The sequence below is a fragment of the Styela clava genome, chromosome 1 (assembly GCF_964204865.1).
Source record: "Styela clava chromosome 1, kaStyClav1.hap1.2, whole genome shotgun sequence".
In the NCBI taxonomy this organism is placed as follows: Eukaryota; Metazoa; Chordata; class Ascidiacea; order Stolidobranchia; family Styelidae; genus Styela; species Styela clava.
This window is the reverse complement of record NC_135250.1, coordinates 27040598-27067128: the sequence shown is the minus strand read 5'-3', so window position 1 is coordinate 27067128 and position 26531 is coordinate 27040598. Positions and strand designations below refer to the sequence as shown.

The following is a 26531-nucleotide window of genomic DNA, read 5'->3' as shown; positions in this document are numbered from 1 at the left end:
ACATTGGCAGGACAGTTTAGTTGCATACTGCAAATTTATTTTTTGTATTACGTCTCCGTTCCTAACAATGTTCTGTACTACTGATCTACTGGTGTGAAAAAAAAAATTTTTGAAAAGCGAACTACGGCAACCTATCTATAAAAATTGATCTGATAACACTCAACTTCTGGATAGAAGAATAAATGAATCATTTTTCTAATTTTGAACGCTTATTACATATATCATGGACCACCACGATTTATTTCATGTTATTATCATTTTTCGTTTATGCAAAAGAGGTAATGAAAGTGCAGATTCCAGTCTCGGCTGAAACAGTAAATACCAATCAGGCTTAAATAAGAATTAATTAAAAAATAAATATAAACAAAGATTGCAAAATTCATAATATTTTTTAAATTGCAAAACCAAAAATTATCACTTACTACTGTAAATATGTTTATACACTGTTTATTTTTGATAAAAACAGTTTGCTGGATTGTTCATTATTAGATACAAAGCTAAGCATTCTACATAATTACTGGAATATAATTAAAAGAAAGCAAAGAATTAAGCAGTGATAGCAAATTCATGACTCATAAGTGACAGATTCTGCTCTAACTGCATAGATAAGTCCACTTTTGACCCATTTCTATTTGTTGTACCCCTTGTCCCCATTTGTACCAATGTAATGGGCTAGAATATGAAACTTGTGGCAAATTTAGTTAGCTTTAAAACTTTTGCAATGAATTAGAGTAAGTGTATAGAGTGAGATTCGTGGTATGTTCTAGGTTGGGATTGATAAAAAGCATGTGAAAATGGATGAAGTATATATATGCAGCAGGATTCCTATAATCAGGAAAAGTGTGGCAAGTGGGGTAAGTGCAGTACAAGTGTGGGACAAAGTACTTTTGAGACGTCTCCACAGGTGAGTTAGTCTCCCAGTACCATTATGTAAAATATAATTAACTTTGATGAATGAAAAATGATTAGATACACGTCATACATAACCTGAAGCCTAACCTGGTACATATCCTGAGTTCAGGTTGTGCGCCAACTTGGTGCGCATACTCCGGGAGGTCCCAAAAAACTATTTAAATGTGATTAGATATGTGGGATAAGCACTTGCATCTTTAAATATCACCCATATCGTAGGAGCAGAGATGCGATCTACTACACTGTCATGCAGATCATTCTTAATGTTACTGTTGGTTCTTGGAGGTGGTGCGACCATGCTTCGATCTCCTTGGCAGTAATATCCCGTAACGACATTGGCTAGGATCATTCTTTTTTCTCCTCTACTATTTGGATGAGCATAACGTTGAGAATAGGTTGCTTTCAGAGCAAAATAAACACCCTTTCCATAAGAAGTAGCTGTTAATAAATTCATTCCATTATAATTTATTTTTATAAGGAAATTCGCTCAAAGCAAGTTCATACGTACATCCTGAAATAAAGCAGATTGATCTCGGAATGAAGTTTATCCCGGTGGAGAGGAAAGCCAATAAGACGGCCTAATCATATGGTGAATCACGTCTCACTTCTGGTAATAGTCAATAACGGGTATGGGATTAGTTAGCTAGGTATTTCGGAAGCATGGACTTGATGGTGGATGAAGCCGTAACCATCCAGAGGTGGCGGCGAGGATTCCAACAATCCTATCGCATATAATCACCTCGCATGAGATTCGAACCAGCGGGGATGCGGTGACAAGCGTATTCATAACGTTTAGCACAATGCGCCACACCGCCGAACCCAACTGAGCTACTGAGACTATAATGCCAAAGCCGTTCATGTCAGTTTGATTAGGGAAGGTAGTGGTTTCACATTACTGAAGATCTTTATAACAATACTGTTTTACAAGATGTGTTTGTTTTTCAATAAGGACAACAATGGTGTTGAAATTTTGTCACCAATCTATAAATTAATTTTCAAAAAATTCGTATTTCAATAATATAGATTTAAATGTGCAAGTCAAAATCCCAATCACAAGAGTTTGAGTAGGGTGTGTTTGGCACTCGTTCTTTTATTGCCAAATGAATTGGTCTCAATAGATAAAATTACAATAAAGTATATCAGTTATAAATGTATTTTATTTTTCCTCTTCTGCATTTATGAATCTTAAGAATAATGTTTTTCAAAAGAAATGTATAAATCTGCTTGTTTTGAATCTCTAATGTAAGTTTTAAAATTTGTTTTGCATTTTTCAAAGCCGGATAAAAATACTCAACTGGCACTGAATAGGATGTCACCATAACAACTATGTTGAATGTTAGCTAAAGCCCGTCATGAGGAATAAAGGACGTCATCAAAACAAGTGCACAAAATAGGTCCATTCACACAAACCTACTCTTGCGACAGAAATATCAGACAAAGAATGAAATTTCGACATCATGAGTCGTGCCTACCATTTTTTCCAGCATAGCTTCTATCGAATCCATTTTGAATTATTTTATCATCATCAGTCGTTCCGTGGAATAATTCTCTCTCTACTTGAATTCCCGATTCTTGGAGTTTCTTTGTTACCTCAGCCTTTTTGGCGACATATTGCTTATACAAATATACATGCTGTATTCTTTCAATCTGAAAGTTAAATGTCTGCAAATATTAAGTCCTTCTGGTTTGGTGGTGACTGTGCATCTTGCTGAATACTAGCAACACTCCTATCATCACTACACCAAGAACCCACCATGGGATTGCGGATTTGAATCTAATGTGATTATGTGCGAGAGGATTGCTAGAATCCTTGCCGACATGGGGTGGTTCATGTATGTGATTGGTTATGGCATCTCCAGCATCAAGTCGCTGCTTTAAACATATGACCAGTTGACTATTCTCTGGACTAGTAGTCAGATAACAAGCAAGGTTTGCCATAAGTTCAAGCCATCTTATCAACATTCCTTGGAAATCCTAGAAATTCATTTTTTTCAAGTTTCACTTTTGAAGACACTTGTGTCCCTCGCCCTTTTGTTAAAAATACCTAGTTTTGCATATAAAAAATTCTTGTTGGTTATTTTATGTCCCGCATGTGCTTCAAAGAATTAAAAACAAAAACGAACATATAACTAGTTAATATCTTTGCTCATGACCTCCAAAGAACCGCTCTGTTGCCCCTCTAGGTTGGCTGAGGGTCAGGTTGGAGAAACCGCATCAGCCCCATTGCACCCTAGTAGTATGAACCTAGCTTTAGTAAAGTGAAATATTTACAAATCCAAAAAATAAATTTGAACTTACATGAATAACAGTCTGATGAAATTTTCCCGATGCTGTGAATTTTGTGAGAACTGTTTGATATTCTTTAGATGTTAGACTCAACTTAACTTTTATCAGTTGTTGTCCTTTCATGTCAGACCAATAGTCTGGTAAAACATCTTAAGAAAGATAAGATAGGATTCACATATTTATACCATGGAATAGGAAAGCCGATAAGACAGCTCAATCATATGACGAACCATGGCCTCTCGTCTGGTTACCAGCCCATATCAGAAATGGGGTTAGTCAGCCAGTTACTTGTTTCAGATGCATGGACTTTCTGAAAGAATATTGATAATTCTAGCAGAATAAAATTTGTAAATGTGTGCTGGAAGAATTTTAAATCGCATAAATTATTCAAATGGATATCAGGCTAAAGAAGAGATGGACAAACCATGAGCCGGAAAACCGGGTTAATTTGCGCAATCCTTGAAGAACTCTTGGAGAAAATTTCTGCATAAAAATTTAGATTAGTTTTTAAACGTTATTTAATAAAAATAATATTAGTGTTTTTGTCATCTCCAGTTCAACAATGTCAGCCTCTATTAAATTTGTCACTACATAATTAGCTAAAAGAAATTTGGAAAAAATTGAGCTGTTATTGCAAAAGAAGATTCTTTGATTCTGCAAATGAAAAAATCTTTGCCCACCCTTGGGATAACCCCTATATATAAAATTGATTAAACTTTTACTAACCGTCAGCACTTTTTTCATTTATTTTTCTTCTAACTTTTGGTGGATTGCTGCCATGAAAATCATTCTCTAAGGTAGAAAGGTCGACGATAGTCCTGTGCAGTGCATTGTTTTTGAAGTAAGGAACGTTTATCATGTTCAATATTGGATATTTTTTGTTGCCATTGCGAGCCTGGTTTGAAAAAAATAAACAATATTTTTGTTTTTGTCATGAAGGTTAGGATATTTAATATTTTTCATATTTAAACCAGATAACCCAGGCATGTGTGTACCAAAGCATTTTGTTTGGTTATCAGTCCATGTTAGGTATGGTATTAGTTCGCCATTTATTTGTTTCGAATGCATGTAACTGACCAACGGATACGTGAACCAGCCAAAAATTCATGTCCCACTTACAATATTTCACTTTCATGTGCGGCATTTGTTTTATTTGTATCACTGTTCTGGGTGTGGATAGGAATAAAAAAATTTCATACATCGTTAAATTGTCATACGATTCATGCTATATGCTGTTTTAGGGAAGATATGAAATAAGTAGAATTCATACTATTGGGACACCACAATTTGAGATTTCAGTGTTCATTATCAGTGTTTTATTCACAAACTTTTATCTACAAAAAGAAAATGATTGGGAGGGCTGGCATAAGAAGTGGAACTTAAACAGTTAGTACAAGTGAGATCTGGCAAGTAAGATGCCAGTATTAAATAAGTTTTAATCATATTCATATATCTTTCTATATACCTTGTAAGCAATTTCTAAGACGTGAGCAGACCGAGGTTGAAAGTTATCCCATCTATTTGAAGAAGTTTGTCTCTGCCATGTAACGTACTGTGAGGAAGTTTCTGCAGCTACGAAGTCTTTTAGAACAGTTTTTATTTCATCACACGATTTGAAAACCTTCGCTGTCATGCCTTCGATTGACAATCTTTTTATGCATCTTAAATTTGATATTAAAATCGAATTTTAAAATACTTATTCTGGTACGAGTTAGTTGACATGAACCACTAGAATACATTAAGAGCTACTGGAGGTACATGCTGGACTATTTTGTGTTAGATCGGTGCTTCAAGTGTCCACAGACTGATTCACAATCTTTGTATGCATAATAGGGAAATTACTGGCCATTGTGGTCTAGCTCAAGACCAGTGGATCTCAAACTTTTTGATCTGCGCGCCTTTTTTAGAATTTGTCAAGTGATAAAAAAAATCAAAAATAAATAGCTAATAATAAGCTGCAAATAACAGATAGTAAGGCGAAAGTATGTTTTATTCAAAAAACACTTTGGAAATATGTGAATGGAACGTAAATAATAAAATAAATAAAATATTTTAAAAACAAGCGAAATTTTGGCAAGATCAAATTCAACAAATATTTCTAATTAGATTCACGCCCTCTCAAAAAATTTTCTACACCCCTCTTGTACGGCATGCCCACTGTTTGAGAATCACTGGTCACTCTAGATCAAACAAAAGATTGATCACTATGTAAACCAGACATCAAGGCGACACAAGTGTAACTACAACAGCCCGAAACATTCACATATATTTTGTACGTTTATTTCTGACCAAAGCCTTGTATACTTACCCAGGATTGTTTATTTTGCCCAATTCTTCAAGTGTGCTAGGAAGTGGGCACACAATATTTTGTGTATTACGGTGTTATCAAAATAAAAATCTATTTATCTAAGATCTTGCTCGTATGAACAAACATGGTTATTCCTTACAAAGATTCCCTCAACCTTCCATCAAGTCTAAAACAAATAACTGATAAACTGTTCCCAAACGCGAAATCAACTGGGAACTGAATGAACGGGCATGGCATAGGCATATGATTACGCTATCTTTTCAACTTTATTATCTCCTGGGATGAATACACAAATCCTATCTAATATCAGTACACTCACATGTTTGACTCATCTGAAATAGTGACCTTGTTTCTCTTGGCAACCTCATTAATTTCAAATCGTTCCCATGACGATAGTCTACCAATTGCATTGTCATTAATCCCTCGTTTCCGCACGACCTTGTTTGTTTCCTCAGTGACACTTTTAATAGCCTGAAATAAGTCATAAATAATTAGTGTACCATAGTTTATTTACTTCTACATAAAAATAAACGTGATGGCATAGTGGCATCCTAAGAATACACAAGGGTTTTGCTAGTGGCCTGCAAAGAACTGCCTTGTTGCTTCCGAAGAAAGCATGTTTAAATACCGTAGTAGACACTCGTGTATTAACATGAACCAGGCTGTGTAGAAGAGGAGGATAATCCTCTCATTGGTAATTACACCCCCTTCCCCAAGATGCAATCCTGTGTTCCTCAAACAGGACAATCAACATTTTTTAATGCATAGCAATAGGGGTTCACAAACATCTACCCACAGAGGTACAGTTCGATTTTCCAAGGGGTACATTAGATCAAGTATGAGGATATTCTTTCAATAGCTTCCAACTTGCCTCGAAATATTTTTGATCAACTGATTTCAATAATTCGAAGACCAGAGTTTAAGAACTCAAAAGTCAAATCTTTAACTTAGTAGAAGCCTTCAATTACAACTGCAGTAACTACCAAGTCTATAATCATAGATCACATAATTCATTTTGTGCAATCACTGCACTCAAGACATATCAGCGGATTTGGGAGTACACGAACAAATTTATAAATTGTCCAAAGGTACTTACCTCCAATGAAGAAAAAGTTTGGGAAACCATAGCACAATGAACCAACCTGCTGTATCTTTGTTTCACTGGTTGAATAAAAGTACAAATTCAAGGAATCATCTGCTTGTTGTTGCTGCTTAGGAGGAAACCAACCTTTGGCTTCTGATGGTGCTGATGACGACGATGTATAATAACTTGAAAATGCTTAAAAGAAACATAGATTTTCAAATGGGTTTATTCAGAGTCAGAAATCGACGATTAGTAAGATGTGAGTTTTTATTGGTTAGAACAAAGATTTTAACATTTTTGGAGAAGCTGAACACCAATAAAACTAATATAATTTTTCTCATCAGGCATAAAATCTGATGGTTTAAGTTTAAAACAGCATCCACATGGGTAAAAATACATAATGTTTTTTTGCTCTTGTCTCTGCTTCAAATCTTTTACCATTTAGCCCAGTACATTTTTTACTGTAAGGCTAATTGGTAGCTGTATCCTCTTTCCTGCTGAATTTTTTGTGTGGCCCAGCTAGATATCTGTTAGTTATATGGCCCACTGACGAAAATGTTGCACCCCTGGTATAAACCATAAATATATATAAAATAACCTGATAAGGGCGAAACAAAACAAACTTTAAAGCAGTGTTTTCCAACCCGAGCCCGCAGTCTCAAATGAGTCCGCGGAGCGTTTGAATGAGTCCGCAACGAGCCAGAAATTCACTGCGGGTCGCAAACGTTTTTGCGAAACCTAACTATCAGCCAAGTTACGATTTACGTTAGAATTTGCATAAAACATGAAAAGCAAGTTTATTCACATAACATTAATCGAGTCAATATTTACTGGTTACTAAGTATGGCTAGGCATATGTTCGAATATTCAGTTATTAGAACAGCAATTTACTATTCGAAAATTTGGTAACAGGTGAGGCGACAGGTCACGTGCGCGTCGCTTAATCAAACGATTGTATTTCACAACTCACTTGCGGATTTCCAACGAAAACACGAGTCTGCACACGCGTCGATAGATATCTAAGTGGTTTTCGAACAACGAGGAATATTTTTTTTTTCTGGTTGGTGTCAATGGTGGCAACCCAAATTTTCTAAATTGAAAAGCGGCAATACAAAATACTTGAAAAAAAAAACGGAGAACATCACAAGTTTTATTTCATGATTGTCCGCGACCGATTAAAAATGCTTTTTTTAGACATTGCAAATAGCAACATTTCGGGTGCTAATTTAGTATAAATACCAGAGCCTTTTCCCCTTGGGAATTCTTTGCTTTACTGCCTCCACATTGATACGTACAGTAATGTAGCGCCGTAAGTGTTGTACGAACAGCCCAGATTTGTCGAATTTACAAAAATACGAATCAAAACAAAATATAATCGGGCACTTTACCACGCGTTTTTGTGTCCACAGATTGTCATAGTATTGCTTTTATTTCCTCAACACAACCGCAGTAAAAATGATCACAAATAAATTAATAATAAAGCAAGGCGATGGATATGTCTTTTTGATTTACTAATATACTTTAAATATATTTTTAATATGTTCTAAATCAAGTTGAAATTTATAGCAAACAGTAGGATTTTTCTAACGGCGATAACGAATTCGCAAGATCGCTAAAAATACGTATCAAAACTAAATATAATCGCGCAATATATTCTCACATTATTATGTTAGCAGATTGCCGTGGCATTTTAAAGAGGTAATGCTTCCATCTTGTCGTAAGTCGACGCAACGCGATTTACCATGAACACAATTAAATTAAAATAGAAAGACATTTTAAACCCTCGTCGTTGTCATGGATTGAATATTGTGCGACAGAAAAGACCATTATACATTAAAAAAGTCGGTTTCCGATTTTGAAATTCGTTAAAATTCTGTTGTGTTTGGTTTTATTGCTTCTTCACACAGAGTACGGTGCAATAAACGCACGTTGAGTCCGCAAAGGTTTACGCCAATGAGAAAATAGTCCGCGACCAAAAAAGTTTGGAAAACGCTGCTTTAAAGTCTAGTAATATTGGCAAACCAAAGGTATTATAAATATATTGGTATCAACTGTCATACTTGAATGTAAATTTGCAGAACCCTAGATTGGTATGATGGAACTCTTTAATGTTCTAAAGCAGTGGTTCCCAAACTTTTTCAAAAAAATTGTCCGACGGACCCCTTGCAATTTTGTTTTTGTTTCGCGGCTCTGTGCACTAATTGACTAAAATAAAACATTATCGAAGAAAGACAGAAAGATATCACATAAAACAAGGTCATAACAAAAATAAATGCTCCACACGGTGTAGTGCAAAACATATCTTCACCTTCATTTATCACGATAAAATTACATACGATTATCTCAATTTTAATTTTAGAAGACATTTTGAAATTGATAATACAGAGTTGAAAACGTAAAAATATATGCCTACCGTTACCGTGTTTCAAAGACTAAATTTGACATATAAAAACCAAAACGTAGTGCCTTTCTGACTGCGCTATACTTAACGCTATCTACCTTTCAAAACAAAAGCGTAAAACAGCATTTAGAAACGGAGTGGCATACTTTATCAACTACCTACTGTAATTCTCTCCTATAACAACAAGCATGCAAAAAGGCAGCGTCGTCTACACCTCCAAGTGCAGTTTTAAGTATTTAGCGAGATTTCCAAACAATGGACGCTATGGCTAAACGACGCTCCAGAACCATATGTACCAAGATGTCGCACGACCTGAACCCTAACCGGTACACAATACCATGTTCAGGTTGTGCGCCATCTTGGTGCACATAGATTACCTCTGGAGCTCCGGTCAAACCACGGCGACTGACTTTTTAGCTGCCCCAAACCGGTACCACGGCAGCACAAAATAAAAAATCATATCGGGTAAAATTTTAATGCCGTAACCAAGGCATGTCGGATGTATTGGCAGGGCTGCCCCTGTTGGTGACAAACAATGAGTTGGTTGGTACTTTTTTTTTTATAGATACAGTTTTAATGGATTTGAGGTTTGGTTCCAGATTTAAGTAGATATAATTCTGTATATTAAACAAAAATACGGCACATGACTTTGTTAATATGCCGATAATACTGATTACTAAATTATAGCGCCATTAAACCATGGCATGAGACGCCGCGGTTTGTTCGTGGCAGGAGCTGCCATAGCTTTGTGACGTCACAATCGGGAAAACCTAATCGAAACAGAAAATGAAGAATCAGTGTCCTCAGCAGAGATTGTATGTAAAGCATCATAATGCGATAAATGTGTCTTTCCAAATTTAAGCAGTTAATTTTTGCATTAACAAACTTTGAGACATCCAACAGATTTCTTTCGCGGACCCTCGGAAAGTACTTCACGGACCCCAAAAGGTCCGCGGACCCTAGTTTGGGAACCACTGTTCTAAAGCATCAAATGGATACAACATTGAAGTAATAAAAAAAAATTAGTCATCATTTACTTTCATAAAGGCCTATTCTTGTCAAAGAGCCCTTTTTCTTCGTGCTGTCATTTACAATTGCATCGATAAAATTTTGCAGCATAATTTGATCATAAATCACAATGTTTATTTGTTGGAGATATTTCGGATTTGATCGAACAAATTCTTCAATCGATGCTCGCATCACTGAACTAACTGTTGCACTATCCATTTTGAGCTTTCCTAAATAAAAACGAAATGACCGTTGGTAAATTATTTTAAACATCAGGAATGTTATTTTAATACCATGTGGTTTATGTTTGCTGTGGCAGTGTGGCTTATCGCGCTAAGTGTTAGGAATACGCTCGCCACCACACCTCTGATTACTCTGTGTTCACGTAACTGCTGGTCGGTTACGCTTCCTCCACTATCAAGTCCATGCTTCCTAAAACAAAGATCTTACTAATCCCATACCCGACATGGAATGGTAACCGGATGAGAGGCGTGGTTTGCCATATGGTTGAGCCATCTTATCCCTGGGATAAATATGTAATGTCCTATCCTATGAGTTCAAAGTATCATTACAATTCCATTTAGAACAGAGGTCTCCAACATGCGGCCCGCCAGGCATTTTTTTGCGGCCCGCGTCATTGGGATTTTGCCACAAAAAAACAAAATAGTACGATGTCAACTATTGGTAAGTTTATTTATCATCAAGTGTGTTATTTATCATCAAGAGCCCGGTCCGACGAACTGTAACAAGTGAAACAAAAATTTCCCACTGTTATTTCACTTTACCACGATCATGTTTCAAATACAATAATTTCATTTCGCATGTTCATTATGAGGAAATAAACGAGTTTCGGTCATTCCATTGTGTCCGAAGAAAGGTTTGCAAAGATATTTGCATATTCACGTTGCCGACCTGCGATGTTTGGCAGTTCTTTTATTTGCGAGCAGTTTTTACAACTATGAAATTTAACAAAGTCAGCCCTCCGTACACGACTAACGGACGAGCATTTGCATGCTGTCTTAAAACTAGCAAACCAACACAAAATAAGGCCAAACATCAAAACCAAATATCCAGCACAAGTAAATGGATATGTTTCATGTCTCGTTTGCTGTAAGATTTAGGTGTAATTTCAAAACAATACATTCAAATACCCATTTTTGTACCTAATTTCTAGGTTTGCGGCCCGCGTGGTCAATAAATTTCAAAACGTGGCCCGCGACATGTTTTGAGTTGGAGACCCCTGATTTAGAATATCTAAATATAGCGCTAAAGAGTACTAAGCCCATACATTCATTATACACTTATTAACTTACTTGTTCCTAAAGCAGGAATGCAAACAGAAGAAAGTTGGCATTTCTCCACAGCATCAAAAATCTCAACGAGTTTCTTCGCAAAATCTTTAACATCAGTTGGTACCACCAAGTGTATTATACATCCGCAAGGTAAGTTTCCACCGGAAGTTATCACATAATAACCTTTTCCAGTAGAAGCTTCTGTTTGGATTTGTTGGCCGCCCATTTGTAAGATTTTAGATGAAATCATTCCTAAAAAGAACAAGTTCTTGTTTGTAATAAAACCCATCAGGTTTTGTAATAGTAGAGTAGACCTCAGATTCTCCAACACAGGTTCGAGTCTCATGAGGAATAAATATATATGAGAGTACTGCTGGACTCCTCACCAACTGCTATTCGGTTTCTTCCACCATCAAGTGCATCTGAAACATCTTAAACAAATTATTGGCTAACTATTCCCATAGCCGGCTAGAAGCAAGATGCGAGGCCATTGCATGCCATATAATTGAGCCATTTAATCAGTTTCCTTTCCTCAGGGTAAATATGAAAATCCTATTCTATCTATTACCCAAAAAGGGTGAAACTTTAAAGGCTGATTTGTGTAGACAAAAAAACATATATTTTTCATTTATAAACTCTCGTAGTTTTACATTGAAATACTTTGAATAATATAGTTTCAAAACTTCGATTAGAAAACCAGCTTAGAAACATCTATTTCTATGTAAAAATGGTGTAAAATTTCAGCATTTGTCCTTCTGTGTTGAAAACGCATATTTGACTAGATAACAATGTTGTTATTACTCCAAGGTTTTGGGTTAAAATCCTATGCACACCACCCGAAAAATTCATTGTAAGCAGGAAACACAAAGAGCTTTGTAATACCATACTTTCACACAAATAATGGCACAATAGACATATAGATGGATTTAACCATGTTGGATAATCGCTCATCCAAGATCTTACGTGAAAAGAGTGTTGAAATTCAGGTAGACAATGATGACTGTGAAGATTCTGGTCCTTCCAATCTACAATAGCTCTTTACATATCAGCAACTGTTTATGCAGAGACTGATTCAGAGCAATGATTATTGAAATAATCTGTATGAAAAATCTTCAACCCCCACCTTTAGTAAGGTCAAAGCCTGAATGTACGCTGTTGACAATAACATCACAATTCTGAGTTGTTATGTCTCCTTGATAAACTGACACAACAACCGAGCCAAATTTGGCTGAAGAGGAATTTATTTTCTGATTGAACGGAATGCTTGAAGTACTCGATTGATTGAAATACGACTGAGAAGCAGTAGAAGCCGATTGCTGTTTAAATTCAGTTGTAAAAGCCTGTATAAAACAGTTCATACTGAGTTGAGTCAAGTTTCACTAACATTCAATTTTACGCTATAGTTCGTTATAGTAGTGGTTTTCAACCTTCTTGGTGGAGTGGAACTCCAATAGAAGCTCAAGGAACCCCTTGTGCAATAGTTTAATTGTCTTTTATGGTCTGAATTGGATAAACTATAAATACCTTATATATAAAAGCAAACCTAATACTTAAGAAATAAAATGATTTTCAAAGTGTAGCAAGTTTAAAATTGTGCCAAACTTACTAATTGTTGGGTTATATTTAAACATCACACACTGATTTTCAAAGTGTAGCAAGTTTAAAATTGTGCCAAACTTACTAATTGTTGGGTTATATTTAAACAATACACACTGATTTTCAAAGTGTAGCAAGTTTAAAATTGTGCCAGACTTATTAATTGTTTGGTTTTATTTGAACAATGCACAAGTGAGTATCTCAGATAGCACATACATTCCTTTAAGCAAATTTCTTCAAAAAAAACCTTTGTTTTTATCAGTGAATAGTGAATCAAAAATAAAAGATTATGAGTTTATAGATTAGATAAGATTGTGGTTCGTCATATTATTATGCCATCATATCGGCTTTCATCTCCACCCATCTCCTCAGCCCGAGGTTAAATATGTAAACCGTGTCTACAAATGTATAGTAGTAATGTACAATAACATATATCTTCTGAAGTTGGGCAATATTTTATTTGATATATTATTACACTCTCAGTCGGATATATTTCATGTACATTAATATACAGCACAAACCGACGCAGCATGTTAATTGCCAATGTAATTAGCCTCAACAAAAATCTGCTGATTAAGTAATACTTTCACGGTGGTGTCCTTGTTGGTAACCGTGGCGCAAGGAAAGCGTCTAGATAACGTTGAACGTAAGCCTTGTGGGTTCGAATTCAAGAGGGTGGGCTAGGTTGTAGTGAAAGGAATAGTAAGTTGTAGCCGGGTAAAAAAGAGTGGAAAGATTCAGGAAGGGAGTTAGTTAGTTTGTAGCTGTGGTAAGAAATGAGAAAGGAAGGGAATCTAGGTGGTAGACAGGGATGGAAAGGAGTGGCAAAAGTACAGGAATGAAGGGAAGTCTGGCCAGGAAGAAAGACAGAAAGGAATGAGCAGTCCGGTTCCACAGAAAAGGAGTTGTTATGACTAAGAGACAAAAGTCAGTTCAGTCCAAGAAGCCAGATAACAGAGAGTAATACATACTAGATTGGCGGATTGAAGGAGTCCAGAATAGTTCTGTACCCGCAGAGAAGAGGGAAAAGCTTAAGGTCTAGTTTGGTGGATACAGTGGCGTTGAGGTACACAGGTCTTTGTTAAAACAAAATCTAACGAAAGGTTTTTATGATAAATTGAGTTGAATAAACCGGAAAGATTTTAGACATTATAATTATAGTAGATCATACATATTGGTAGACACCAGTGGGGGCTTGTACAGGGCCTTGTTCAGGGAAGAATGAAACAAAATTTAACAAAAATATCCACACTGGATTAGAAAAACATTAGTTACATTTATTACAGCTTGGTTCCCAGGATAAAGTAGAATAGTTATATTCTGAATATTCGTTGCATTAAATTTAGATATTTGTGATTTCATCCACTTAGCTACTAGCTGTGGGGGGTGTCCAAATCCTCCAGTTGCAATTGTAGGAAAAACAATCGACCTGTAAATTGATAGTTTTTAAATATTTATATTATTTGAAATATCAAATTGTGTATGTGATGGCCTAGCAGTTAAATCGTTAGCTGTGTTGCCATCTAAGGTTACATGCCTCAGGTCAAATTCCATCTCTAAGTTTCAAAGTATTATTATTAATTATATTATAATTCATTTAATACCTGCTGTACCCTGTATATATTTATGTGCACATAATCGCAAAAAAATATTCATATTATTTTTAGAAAGCATGGAAGTCCTTGAGATGAAGTACACTTAACTCTTGGGCCAATTCCCCAACCATCAATAATTAATTAAAACAACATGCTGGGTATGATTAATTTTTAAAATATGGGTGCAATGGCCTTGTGGTTAGAGCAGGTAACTAACCTAACTTTTGGCATCGAAAGATATATATCTCAGGTTAAAATCCCATGCGCCCCGCCTTACCACCAGTATGTATTGGATAGACAATGCCAAACAGTAAAGAGTCAGGAAGAACCAGAATACTTCCAGTTGGGCGGGTTCGTGGGATTTGAAGTATGCAACATAGCTAAGTTGAACATTTTAACCACTAAATATTCAAAATATATAAAAAAAAAATTAGGGCCTTTTCATGCACAACTGAAATTATAATAAACAATGTAAAAATATAAACCTATAGCCATCTTTGTCTGCCATGTTTAATGAGTTTTTCACCACTAATTCTACAATTGCTTTTGATGTATTTGCATCATAATGACCAACAATTCCATGATACAATTTCTGGCATCCCAGTGCACCTCCGCTTGTTTCAAACACTTGTCCCATGGATGGAGAATTTATTCGAGCACATTCTTGCTGAATGTTTATAAAATATATTTACAGTGTTGAGAATAAGACTCATATACCAAGTCGCAAATAAAAATAACAGAACCCGTACATTTCTTAATAATTTCTAAGGAATTTTATTTAACACTTCAACTTCTGTTTGTTTGTGATTGTATCCAAATGTTTAAATATTCTGGGACGCTTTGCACAAAAGATATGTTATCTGTAGAGCAGGCCTGCCCAACCTTTTTCGTCTTGCGGGCCACTTTCATGTGACGAAATTCGTTGCGGGCCGCAAACCTTTGTACCAAACATTAATACCAGCTAAGTCCTGATTTCAGTGTAGGTAATTTACATAATACATAAAAGGCAAGTCAATTTAATAATTGGTTTCTGGTTACTGAGTAGGGCTGGCAAATTATTCGAATATCAAGTCGAATATTAGAATAGCAGTTTACTATCGAATATCTGGTATTACGGGGCGTGGACATGACACGGTTTTCTGACGACCACGCGAGAACATACACATCACGTCGACATTGAGGGGTATATTAGCGTTATAGTGTTTCTATTCATTCATTTTCAGTAGCTATGATACTGCCTCAATGTTTAAATGAGCATAATGTGCGCCAATGTCACGGAAATATCAAGTTATGTGGGCCGTATCGTAAAATTTGAAACACCAATACAAGTATTTAATGAAGTTAACATTACAAAAGTTTCTGGACGAATAGCCTATATATACTGATTTGTGACCAATATGCAGCAATGCAATTAAGTCAATTTCATCAGAATTATTGACGGATACGCAGTGACGACATTTCCGAAATCTTATTTAACCCAAACATTAGATAAAAAATACTAACATAAAAAGACAACAAGTCCCAGGACCAGTACCAAAGATATTGCTGACTTTTTATTTTACGTTGGCGATAAAAACGATCAAAGCAGACACGTAAAAAAACAATCAGAATGAAATTAATTTGCAAATTTAGGCTCCTAATTCATTCCTATAATTGCGCTCAGAGTTCGTCCTCAATGATCGTACAATATCTTTCGAGTTCGTCGAACAGAACGCTCAGTTCTGCGAAAAATAAAAATAAAAACTGACGTCGATGTCCACCAGGGTGCAAGACTTGACACATACATAATAATAAGATCCGGCATTTGAATGTAGATAGATGGCAGGAATCATCACATCAAAATCACGAAACATACCTTAAGCCTATATATTGAACTATAACATGATAATAACATAAAAAGTCTGCTAACAAACTTATAGGGCGGGCCGCAAAAAACAGTCTGGCGGGCCGCATGCGGCCAGCGGGCTGCGGGTTGGGCAGCCTTGCTGTAGAGTATTTTCCAAATGACCTGGGGTTTGGGACACCCTGTAAAATCTACATTAACACTTACAAGTACTCTCTGTCCAGCTTTTTTCAATAGAGTCCGTGATATAGCAGATCCGCCCATGTCAGCAATGTGTTTTGAACTTATACTAACAATCACATCGTCCTGTAAGATGTAAAAATATCGTTGTTGGTTCTTTTATTAACAAATTTTGGTGGCGAACCTTTTATAAATAAACCTTGTTCATGTAGTTTTTACTTTTTATATGACGTTTGTACACTTACTCACACCTTGCCCTGAGGCCTTATACAAGTAGCATTATCTGCTTCATTCAAGTCTTAACTTGAAAAAGTCCCTCCTGCCGTGGTTTGCTATATGATTAAGTCATCCTATGAATACCACTCCCCTGGGATAAATATTAAAATTCTATCCTAAGCAATGCAATGCCATCCAAACTATCAAATTCTGCATCAGATGGAGAGGTTGAAAAACGAGTCTACCTGTTACAAAAAACGTTATATCTATATATTAGTGCATCACTTTCTTATATTAAAATAATACATACATTACGTGATGTGATATCTCCTTGTACCAATGAAACATTGCATGAAGTATTCAAACTTGCAACCTGTGGTTCAGCATTTCGGTTGGACTGGACCGTAAGATTCGATTGGGAAGAATTCATCCCATTTTTCTTTATATTCCTTACAAACTCATCACTAATGTCTTGTTTGCTGTTTTCAACAAGACCAATCTAAAAAAATTTGATAATAACCCAAAAATAACATGATGTTCAGACTGTCAAATGAAATCTTCTATTTCTTGGTTACAGAAGCCAAATGTTGTGCTCCTACATCGTATTTCAGAAGTAAAATAAAGACTAGCAACGTAAAATTAAATATTCAATTTTTAAACTTTGTATTAGGCATTGGGCCAGGTTCATTCTCTCAATATCGAGTATCCATCCTGCCAGTGATATTTAATGGCAAAAAAACTAAAGGATTTTTGCTGGTCTCCCCAAGGTTATGGAAGGTAGTTTACAGATCGTTTACAAATAGAAGTACTGGCGTCTAATAAAATTGCCGACGCTGATTAACTATACATAAACAAAGCCAATTTTTTACACTCACTGAAGAAAAAGGCCGCCATCTTCTTGATCTTTGAACAGGAGCTTGCTGCCTTGCCTCTGGGTTGAATTTAACCCATTCCTCACAGAATGGAGACATTAAAATGATACAATCATTAATTTTTCCAGTTGTTGACAAAAACTTTTTGCCTCCTCTAGTTTGATAATATTCCTTGATTCCAGCGATGCTTAGATTGGTTGTCTGTTCAATTACTTGATTTTGGAGTAGAGTTAGTGCCGCATGTGCTGTAAACATATTGGACATCAAGTTAGAATAGCGCATTTTTTTATATTTATTCTTGTGGGATAGAAAGTTGATCATGCAAAGCGTTGAAAATACCCTCACCCCTGCACCTCTAATCCCCCTCCGTAGATTAGCAAGTTCAAATCCCATGAGAGGATAATTATGTGCCTGAGGGTTGCTAGACCAACCCCCACCGTAGGCGGTTCTCGTAACCGCTGGTCGATTATGGCTTCCTCTACCATCAAGTTCATGTATCTGAAAACAAATAACAGGCTAACTAATCCCATATCTGACATGGACTGGTAACCAGATGAGAAGGCTTGGTTCGCCATATGATTAAGTCAAATTATTGCCTTTCCTCTTCCCCAAAATAAACATTTAAATTGCATTATTCTATTAAGCCACTATTACTTAGAAGGACCAGAAACTTTGAAGTTCAGCATTGCCTACCCAATTTATTACACCTTAGATGAGGAGGGGGGCATGAGGTTTGAACACAGGTAGTTTGATCGGCGTTGCCAACCAGTTGTGTTTAACACATTAACCACCTGGCCATCACCATCATCTAAAATCCTCTATTTTCCCCCCGCAATAAACCTCACCATCTTCAAGAGGTTTTCTTTTTCCTTCAATGCATAATCCACCTCCATTTTTAGTCAAACTACATTTTATTGATTTCTGTTTAAATTTCTCAAAAGAATTTTGTTTTAATCCTTCCATGATAAATTTTGCTTCTCCGTATTTCATTGTAATGTAAATGCACTTGATTGAATTTTCATCCAGGAATGAGTTGACTTTGTTTTTCAAAAATTTTAATCCTGACGGTTCTGATACTGAAATGAGACTTTGATTTGGCTGAAAAAAAGAACATAAAAACTATGTAATTGTAATTTTGGGTCACTCGTTCTCAAACTTGAAGCATTTGTGTCCTGCTTCCATAGATTGCCATTGGTTATGTCCCCCTGCTCTTCTATTAAAATACCTAGTTTTGTTTTCAATTGGCCCCAATCGATTATTTTATCAAATACGTTATTAATAAAAGACCAATAAATGACAGTGGAAGAATAAATGCATTATGGTAAAATAATCACAGTCAATTCATATAGTTATTGAGAATGACGCCTAGTGATGGCTTCTGATGTGGCCTTCTGAGAACTGGATAGGATTTACATATTCATCCCAGGTAAGCCGGAAAGAGGACTTAATCATATGGTGAACCAAGACTTCTTGTCCGGTTACGAGTCCATGTCTGGTATGGGATTAGTTAGCCATTTATTTGCTTTTAGGTGCATAGACTTGATGTTGGATAAGGCAGTAGCCGACCAGCGGTTACGTGAACCACCTTACGCAGCGTTGAGGCCATATGATTAAGCTATCTCATCCACTTTCCTTTCCCCAGAAATAAATATTTAAATCCTATCCTATTTAATACACATTTCCAAACAGTGAATTTTTCACCTACTTTTATATTAAGTCTGTATATTTCAGATTTTTTAGGTTTTTGTTGAAATCCTTTCCATGCAGGAGATTTCACCAGACTTGATCCCGATTGGTCTGTTTTTATTGTTTCTGTGGCAACTATTTCTTTAATAATGCGAATGGCTTTTTTGAAATTGTCATCTGACCGAACTCTCAAGCAGGGCTCGTCATCATCAATTCCAAGAGAAGCTGTAAGTAATTTTGTTGCGTGAAATCGTATAATATGATTTACATTTTTCTTTCAGGGTAGGGAAAATTCGATAAGATAACACCCGCTCGCTTCTAATTATCCCACATGGGACTTGACCCAACACAGGCTAATGAGAGGGACGATAGCAAGTGTTCGCGAACGATTGCGAGACCATATCAACCCAGATTTTGTTCAATTTTATTATGATTTATTTGATTTAATTTATGGAGAAGAATCTTATTTAAGAATGTATACAGAATGTATACAACTTCATTCGATAGGTACTAATATTATACTAACATTTTTCTGTTTATGTACTCCCGTAAATTTATGTACTCCCGTAGTGTATGTACCAAGTTAGCTTTAGACCTTATTTTATTCCGATTTTCCATATTTCAGTTCTATTACGAGTTCAGGGACTGTCTGTATTAGCCACGTGAATTTACCCCCTGTCCATAGGTTTCATTCCCTTTATACAACTTGTTGTAAAGTAGGCGAACAAAATTAGTTATCTCCATATTGGTACACATACTTCTTGAGTGCTTTAATTTAATAGAATTATATTTACAGTATAATCACCGATACCTTTGATGTTATCGATCTTCAGTTTGTCTTGTATTTTTGATATGACAATTTTAGACTGAGATGTTGATTCCAATAAATATCTAACTATGCTTTCATCTACATCTGATAATTTCCTTCTTTCAACACTCTGTTATGAAGTGATGAATTTATTGGTTACCAGTAATTGAATATTGGAAAAATTGAAATTGATTTTTATCCTGGAAAGATAAAAAAGCCGAAAAAAATCTGTATGGAAATCCATAGAATCACTAACTATTTTTGATACCAGTTCATATACAAGAATATTCGTTTTTTTTAATGAATTATCCAGGTGATAGGAAGACAGTTACCAATAATATCATTCTAATCACTGCCTTTTGCCTTGTTACTAGTACAGGTTGTGTATGGGAATAGCTAGGTAAGTGATTTGTTCCATATGTATGAACTTAATTATCTAGATCAGGGTGGTCCAAACCCAGGCCCGCAAGGCACATATGGTCCGCCACTTCATTATCTGTGGCCCGTGTCGTATTTGCACGAGTGCACAGAAAAATTAGCATTTAATGTTGTTTCGTCACAAAAATAACCAGAAAAATCTTTTGACGTATTGTTACATCACCAATGTCACTGAATTGACTAGTGTTATGGCTAGCTAAGCCAACAAGAGAAGTTAAATGATGTGATTGGCTATTCTAAGTTGTTAACTGGCTTTCTATTTTTCGTCGGTAATATATGCTAACAAAATAGGCTTCATAGACAATTAAAAATCGAATGAGGAATCTATTAGCCTAAGTTGGTTATGGGAACTAATTTTAATGTAATGGCCAAACAATATAATTCCAAAAATTCTGCAAATTTGCCAAAAAATTTAGGAATTCCTTCCTGTATATCAAATATAGTAAAAATCGACAATCAATCAATCTTCCGTTATTTGTGTAAGTTGTTCTGTTGTTCTGTAAAAAAAAGCTGATCGATTTAAACAGATTCAAACAGACAATCTAATAGGGCGTTTACTCATTATAGAACTTCCTCCGTTACGAGTTTTACACTGAATTTAGAAATAGCAAGATTTTTGCATGTTTTAGTGAATTTTTGTTGGTTTTTGGATGTTTAACTTGATGAATAACAAATAAGGATCTACGTTTTTGGACAATAAAATATTTATTGCGCTGTTTCCTTATTTCCGCCACTATTATGGCCCACGAACAATACAAAAATAATAGAGTGGTTCGTATAGCTGACAACCTTGGACCATCCTGATCTAGATCATCGGAAAAATGCTATTTTGAGCAATAATCTTGCTAATATTGATCCTACACAGTGTTCAAACCTGCCAGAATAGACGATACAAATATGATGAACATCTTGTTTTCACAATCAAACACTTGTATATAATTAGTAACTTTTTACATTTAACGCTGTCCAGGATAGAAAAGGTAAGATACCTGGAGGGCCACAGAGCATCATGTCGAGGCACCAGGCACAAGTGCTGTGCCCAAAGTATTGGTCCGATATAGCTTCTCTTCTAGTGGATAATTTCAATAGTAGCTATTCCTACTTCAAATTTAAACCTACTTAGATTATGGTGTATTAACTTTACTAATCTTGCATGCGTTTGCCACACCGGTTTATGGGAATTATGTTATGCTACACTAACAAATATTAAAAAATTCATGACTAACATTTAATATAGTCAAAGCATCAATTTGAAACCTTGAAACATCGACTTCAGGTCCTTGCAATGTCACACTGTGCTTTTCATCATCTTGTTTTAATAGTATTTTCTTGTGCTTAGCTTGAAGTTCAGATAGGATTCCACAGTTTGCAAGAATTCTGTCAATAAAGTAGCATAATATGTCAAATGGATTGAACTGCCCTAATCTCAGGTAGTTACCTTATAAAGAGGAACAAGGCTTTAAGTCTCGGGTGTTCAAATGGTGGATTTTGTCACACTCGCTTATTGAACAAAACCCTCCAACAATTTATAATTCATTGAACTACTATAACATCTCAAGATTATTTTTAGTTAATCATTAGAAAACTAAATATAACCCCTGTAATTATTATCAATTTGTTAATAAATCCCAGAATACATCTTCATAATGGAGAGAAACATTTCAATATATAACGAGAAATATCATAGTCCCCCTGGTGCACAAAACTATGCCAGTTATAAGCACCATTAAATTTACGAATAATGTATTCCATTTTGCAACTCATTCTAATTATCTAAATATATATTTAGCATCAAAACCACAATATATTGCAAATTAAGCACTCCGAAAGTGTTTGTATCAATATGGAGGTAACTAATTTTGTTGGCCTACTTTACATCAAGTTGTGTAAAGGGACTGAAGCCTACGGGCAAGTGGTATATTCACTTGGATAACATAAACAGTTCACGAACTCGTAATAGAACTAAAATAAGAAAAATAGGATATAATTCTAAAAACAAAATTATGACCCCACCCTAACCGAGTACACACACTACGAGAGTACCGCAAATTATACTATGAAATTGACATAAATTATTATTTTGGTGTTAAATATACAATATCTTTTTGTATATATTAATAATGAGAATTTCAGTTCAATTTTTTTAGTCTAGTGCACTGGTGTTCAACCAGTGGGCCATGGCCCACTGTTGGGCCACATAAAGATTTGGAGGTGGGCCACAGAACTATTAAAAAATTTACTTTTATTCATGTCACAATAGTTAATTTTGATTGTAGCAGCAATCAATGGCAATGCTGTTTTCTGCTTACTGATTGGTAATTCCCATCCTATTTATAAACGTTAAGGTGTCCATTTCACAGAAAGATCTTGATTTTTCTTTTGGGATTTCACCTTGCAATAAAACGTTAATGGGCCACAAGAATTTTTGGGAAACGAGAATGGGCCACAAAAAAAAGGTTGAGAACCACTGGTCTAGTGACAATATCCAGATTCTCACAAAATAGTTTTTGTGAATAGAATCAACCAGAATTGCATCCAAACTTTATGAGCCGTGAACACCTGTTTGTGAATCTTATTTTTGACGGACCCCAGTCATATGTCATATCAATTTCTGTGCCTAACCAACAAGTATCATGTTCTTTGACGAAACTCGTGAAAATCTGAATCAATACATACATACATTAAAGTTAAATACTAGTAAGCTAATGGCGATTCAATGAGATTATGATCTATTTGATACCCGATATACGGACTGCCCGTACTAATTGAACACATGAAACTAATTTAATTGTGTATATAACTACAGCCTCATACAATTAACTAAATTTCGTTCCATGCCCCTTTCTATCAGCAATCATAACAGGCTCAAATGTCGCACAAGTTATCGACTGGTGATAACTCAGAAACCATACATACAATTATTACCGACGATGTGGTTTTGTGATGGAGGTCTACCTCACAGACACTAAAAGCATGAATCGTTCTACAACAGCTTTTTCATTTCCATTGATAAACTTTCGCAACAATTGCAATCTGCGATTGTGTGAAATTATGACTTTATCTCATTCCTGAATGTCTATGTGGCAGTGTATATACGTTACAATGTATGTTGCAGACTCTTTTCATATCACTGCGGATCCCCTGTGACGTCGTCACAGACCCCCAGGGATTCGCGAACCCCAGTTTGGTAAACGCTGATCTAGACCAGTGGTTCCCAACCATCGGTCAGCATACCGGAACCGGTCCGCGGAGCTTTTTTGTCGGTCCGCCAGAGATTTCGTCGTTTTTGTTTTTCTGCCGTCTCAATCGATTTACCGATGCGGAAAAGATAAGTAAGTATGCAAGTAAGCAACGACTTTATCATTGTACTATAAATTCATTTCGTTTGGGGCGTCGATCAACTGCAGACGGATTGATATGATTAACTCGATTAAACCTCTACTTTACAGTCCAGATTTATAAAGGATTCCTTGTCACTATTCATTCTTGAGCTCGCTTGATAATGAATACCCATCGCTAAGTTATCGAGCAATCAAACTGTTGTTCAAATTTTCAATTAGTTACTTCTAGCTTTAATTAAAACGAAGCAAATAAATGAACTGTGAGCCGCTGCAGAGCTACAAGTTACAAAACCCTTTTTTGATGCCCCGTTTGCAATCCTGTATTGGATTCGAAACAGAAGCGAAATTCTCACTGAAAATAATTATGTTTGTACACGATTTGGCATGCACATGTTTTTATGTGAGATGTGTGCCTCTTTTGTACGTGATGGATGCTCAGCACTGCATTTTATTACGCAAATATATGTTATTAATTTTTATTCCAACCATTTCAATTTTTGGTCGGCAAATTATTTGATAGTTTTTCCTCATGTGTTTAGGTTTTTAGGCCTTTTTCTTCTAAAAGCATAGTGATTGCTCGACATCACGCAAATATACGTTATTATTTTCTGTTCAACTCGTGTCAATTTTTGCCGGTCCGTGAGTACATATTATTTTATTTTACCGGTCCGCCAGTGTAGAAAGGTTGGGAACCACCGATCTAGACAACATTAATTGGATATTTTGTTAATATAAGTAACGCCATATTTGTTTTGATATAAGTAACGCCATCTTTATCCATCAATTTATTAAAAACGGGGTAATTTTTTTAATACCAGAGTCACAACCATGGTTATATATCTTTGAAATTTCTACCTAGTCACAATCTCTAATTTCTACAGTCAAGGCTTGAAAATAAAAGTTTCAATAATCGTAATTTGAATAACTAAAGTCTGGAATTGGCACTTTTAGAGAACTCACTTTTAGCAAACTTTCATTACAAAATATGTATGATTTTACTCAATGGCATAATCTAAACACAAGTCGGCATGAAGCAAACATCCCTAAAAATTTACTTCGCAAATAAGCATTCGACTAAACGGAACATTCACCTGTATTGTTCTTCATTAATTGACATTTCAGCAACAGTTGAATTAATAGAAGTTTCAATTTCTTTCATTATTTTATCGACAGATTCCTTCAATCCTGTTACAGTTACTGTTGGCTGATAGAGTAGCCATCTAATTAAATTGAAGATATGAAAACAAGAATTTGGTCACAAATAAAATAGGTATTTAAAAACGATAATTCATTACGTCATCTACTATGAACATGCTCACAACATTGATTATTACCTTGTTTGGATATAAAATTATCACATGTGTGCGAGATAGTCTAGTACAGTTCTTAAACATACATGTCTTGGGGTCTCCTTCCAAATAATCAATATTCTTTGCCCCAAATTTTGCTTTTGTTGTATGTTTAATAATAAAAAGATATCAAATGAAAGTAAAAAAATGAATGCAGTACAGTCTAAGGGTTGAACAAATTAGAGTCAATTTACTTTGAGTTAATGTTGTCACCATGAATTGCTTGTGGGCCAACTGCTCTATGCCTTTTTATGGGGTTGAGCGTCCAGTTTAAAGACCCGGCTAGTAATTGAAGTATTGGAATTATCTTAAAGCGGAAGCTTCGAAGCCATAAAGTTTGCATAAAAATTAGGTAGCAAATGTCACACCAAATTGATTTTCGTACGGTCAAAAATTGTTTAGTGGTCACTAGTCTACAGTATGAATTCGAATTTCAATATACAGAATAAACAGGTACAGGAAATCAAATGAAAATGCTCGCTTATTGTATCACTACATCATTTTAAAATATACCAATTGATGTCCAACTGAAACGAAAAAAAATCACTAACGTGAGGTTGATATCATTCTTAGTTTCTGGTTTATTCAAATAGGGACAAACATTGAGTGATCTTGCTTTGTTCAATTTATCCTTGTCAAATGTTTGAGTCAAAGTTGCAAACTTTGTGAAAAAATCATCAAATCTTGTTTTGCATTCAGCATCGAATCCAACTTGAGTGTCCATGCCCGGATCCTGTGAAATGAAAATAGGATAATGACCATGATAACCTTGAATGGTCAATCAAAACAGACAGTCAATAGTAGAGTAAGCCAAAATGAAGGACGCAATGAAGTTATATGATGAGTGAAACAGATGACTAAAACTTATGATTCAAACGAACGAAGATTGTCACCAAGACAGGGCTGATGCTTTGAATAGATAACAAAAAGCAGTGGCTGATTTTCTATATTCAATGTGAACTATTGGAAACATACATCAGTCAATCTGAAAGTATCACAAAAAATTCAAATACAAATTTATGACATTCTCATTCAATTAAACGTAGATCTAAACAAGTGCAAGCGAGAACAAATTCAAACTTTTTAGGGTTATCTGGAGAGTTAGCTACAGTGATGAGCTGAAGCCGGAACGCACCGGAACGGCGTTCCGGTTGTTGGACATTTTAATGCATTTGCGTTCATGTTGTTGAAAAAAAATTATGTTATAGAAAATTCTAGTTTCTCTTGTAAACTTAGTTATTAACTTACGTTTTGTCACATAATAATTCTATTTATATTACGGCAAACAATTAGTTAGTACAGCAGTAACATGGAGT

The 26531-nt window shown here is 35.5% G+C and overlaps 1 protein-coding gene across 1 annotated transcript; it reads right to left on the bottom strand.

The window, feature by feature from the left end:
- Positions 1–264: 264 nt before the first annotated feature.
- LOC144425663 (protein mono-ADP-ribosyltransferase PARP14-like) lies at positions 265–26176 on the bottom strand. Its single transcript, XM_078115132.1, has 21 exons — positions 25767–26176; positions 24958–25086; positions 21752–21902; positions 20091–20217; positions 19299–19504; positions 18439–18691; positions 17597–17838; positions 17032–17220; positions 16533–16631; positions 14968–15149; positions 14163–14316; positions 12415–12631; positions 11313–11543; positions 10029–10229; positions 6649–6785; positions 5826–5977; positions 4664–4859; positions 3925–4093; positions 3211–3347; positions 2385–2559; positions 265–1350 (listed from the first exon to the last, which is right to left on the bottom strand). The coding sequence occupies exons 1-21, from the start codon at positions 25937–25939 to the stop codon at positions 1067–1069; spliced, it is 3804 nt and encodes a 1267-aa protein (XP_077971258.1). The 5' UTR covers positions 25940–26176; the 3' UTR covers positions 265–1066.
- Positions 26177–26531: the final 355 nt, after the last annotated feature.

What these genes read in the sequence shown, in the direction of transcription:
- LOC144425663 (XM_078115132.1), bottom strand. Translation starts at nt 25,939, where the DNA reads ATGGACACTCAAGTTGGATTCGATGCTGAATGCAAAACAAGATTTGAT. An exon ending in ATGCTTTGACTATATTAAAT is followed by an intron (nt 20,218 to 21,751) that starts GTTAGTCATGAA and finishes ACTTCATAACAG; the next exon opens with AGTGTTGAAAGAAGGAAATT. An exon ending in TCTTAGAAATTGCTTACAAG is followed by an intron (nt 4,094 to 4,663) that starts GTATATAGAAAG and finishes TTTTCAAACCAG; the next exon opens with GCTCGCAATGGCAACAAAAA.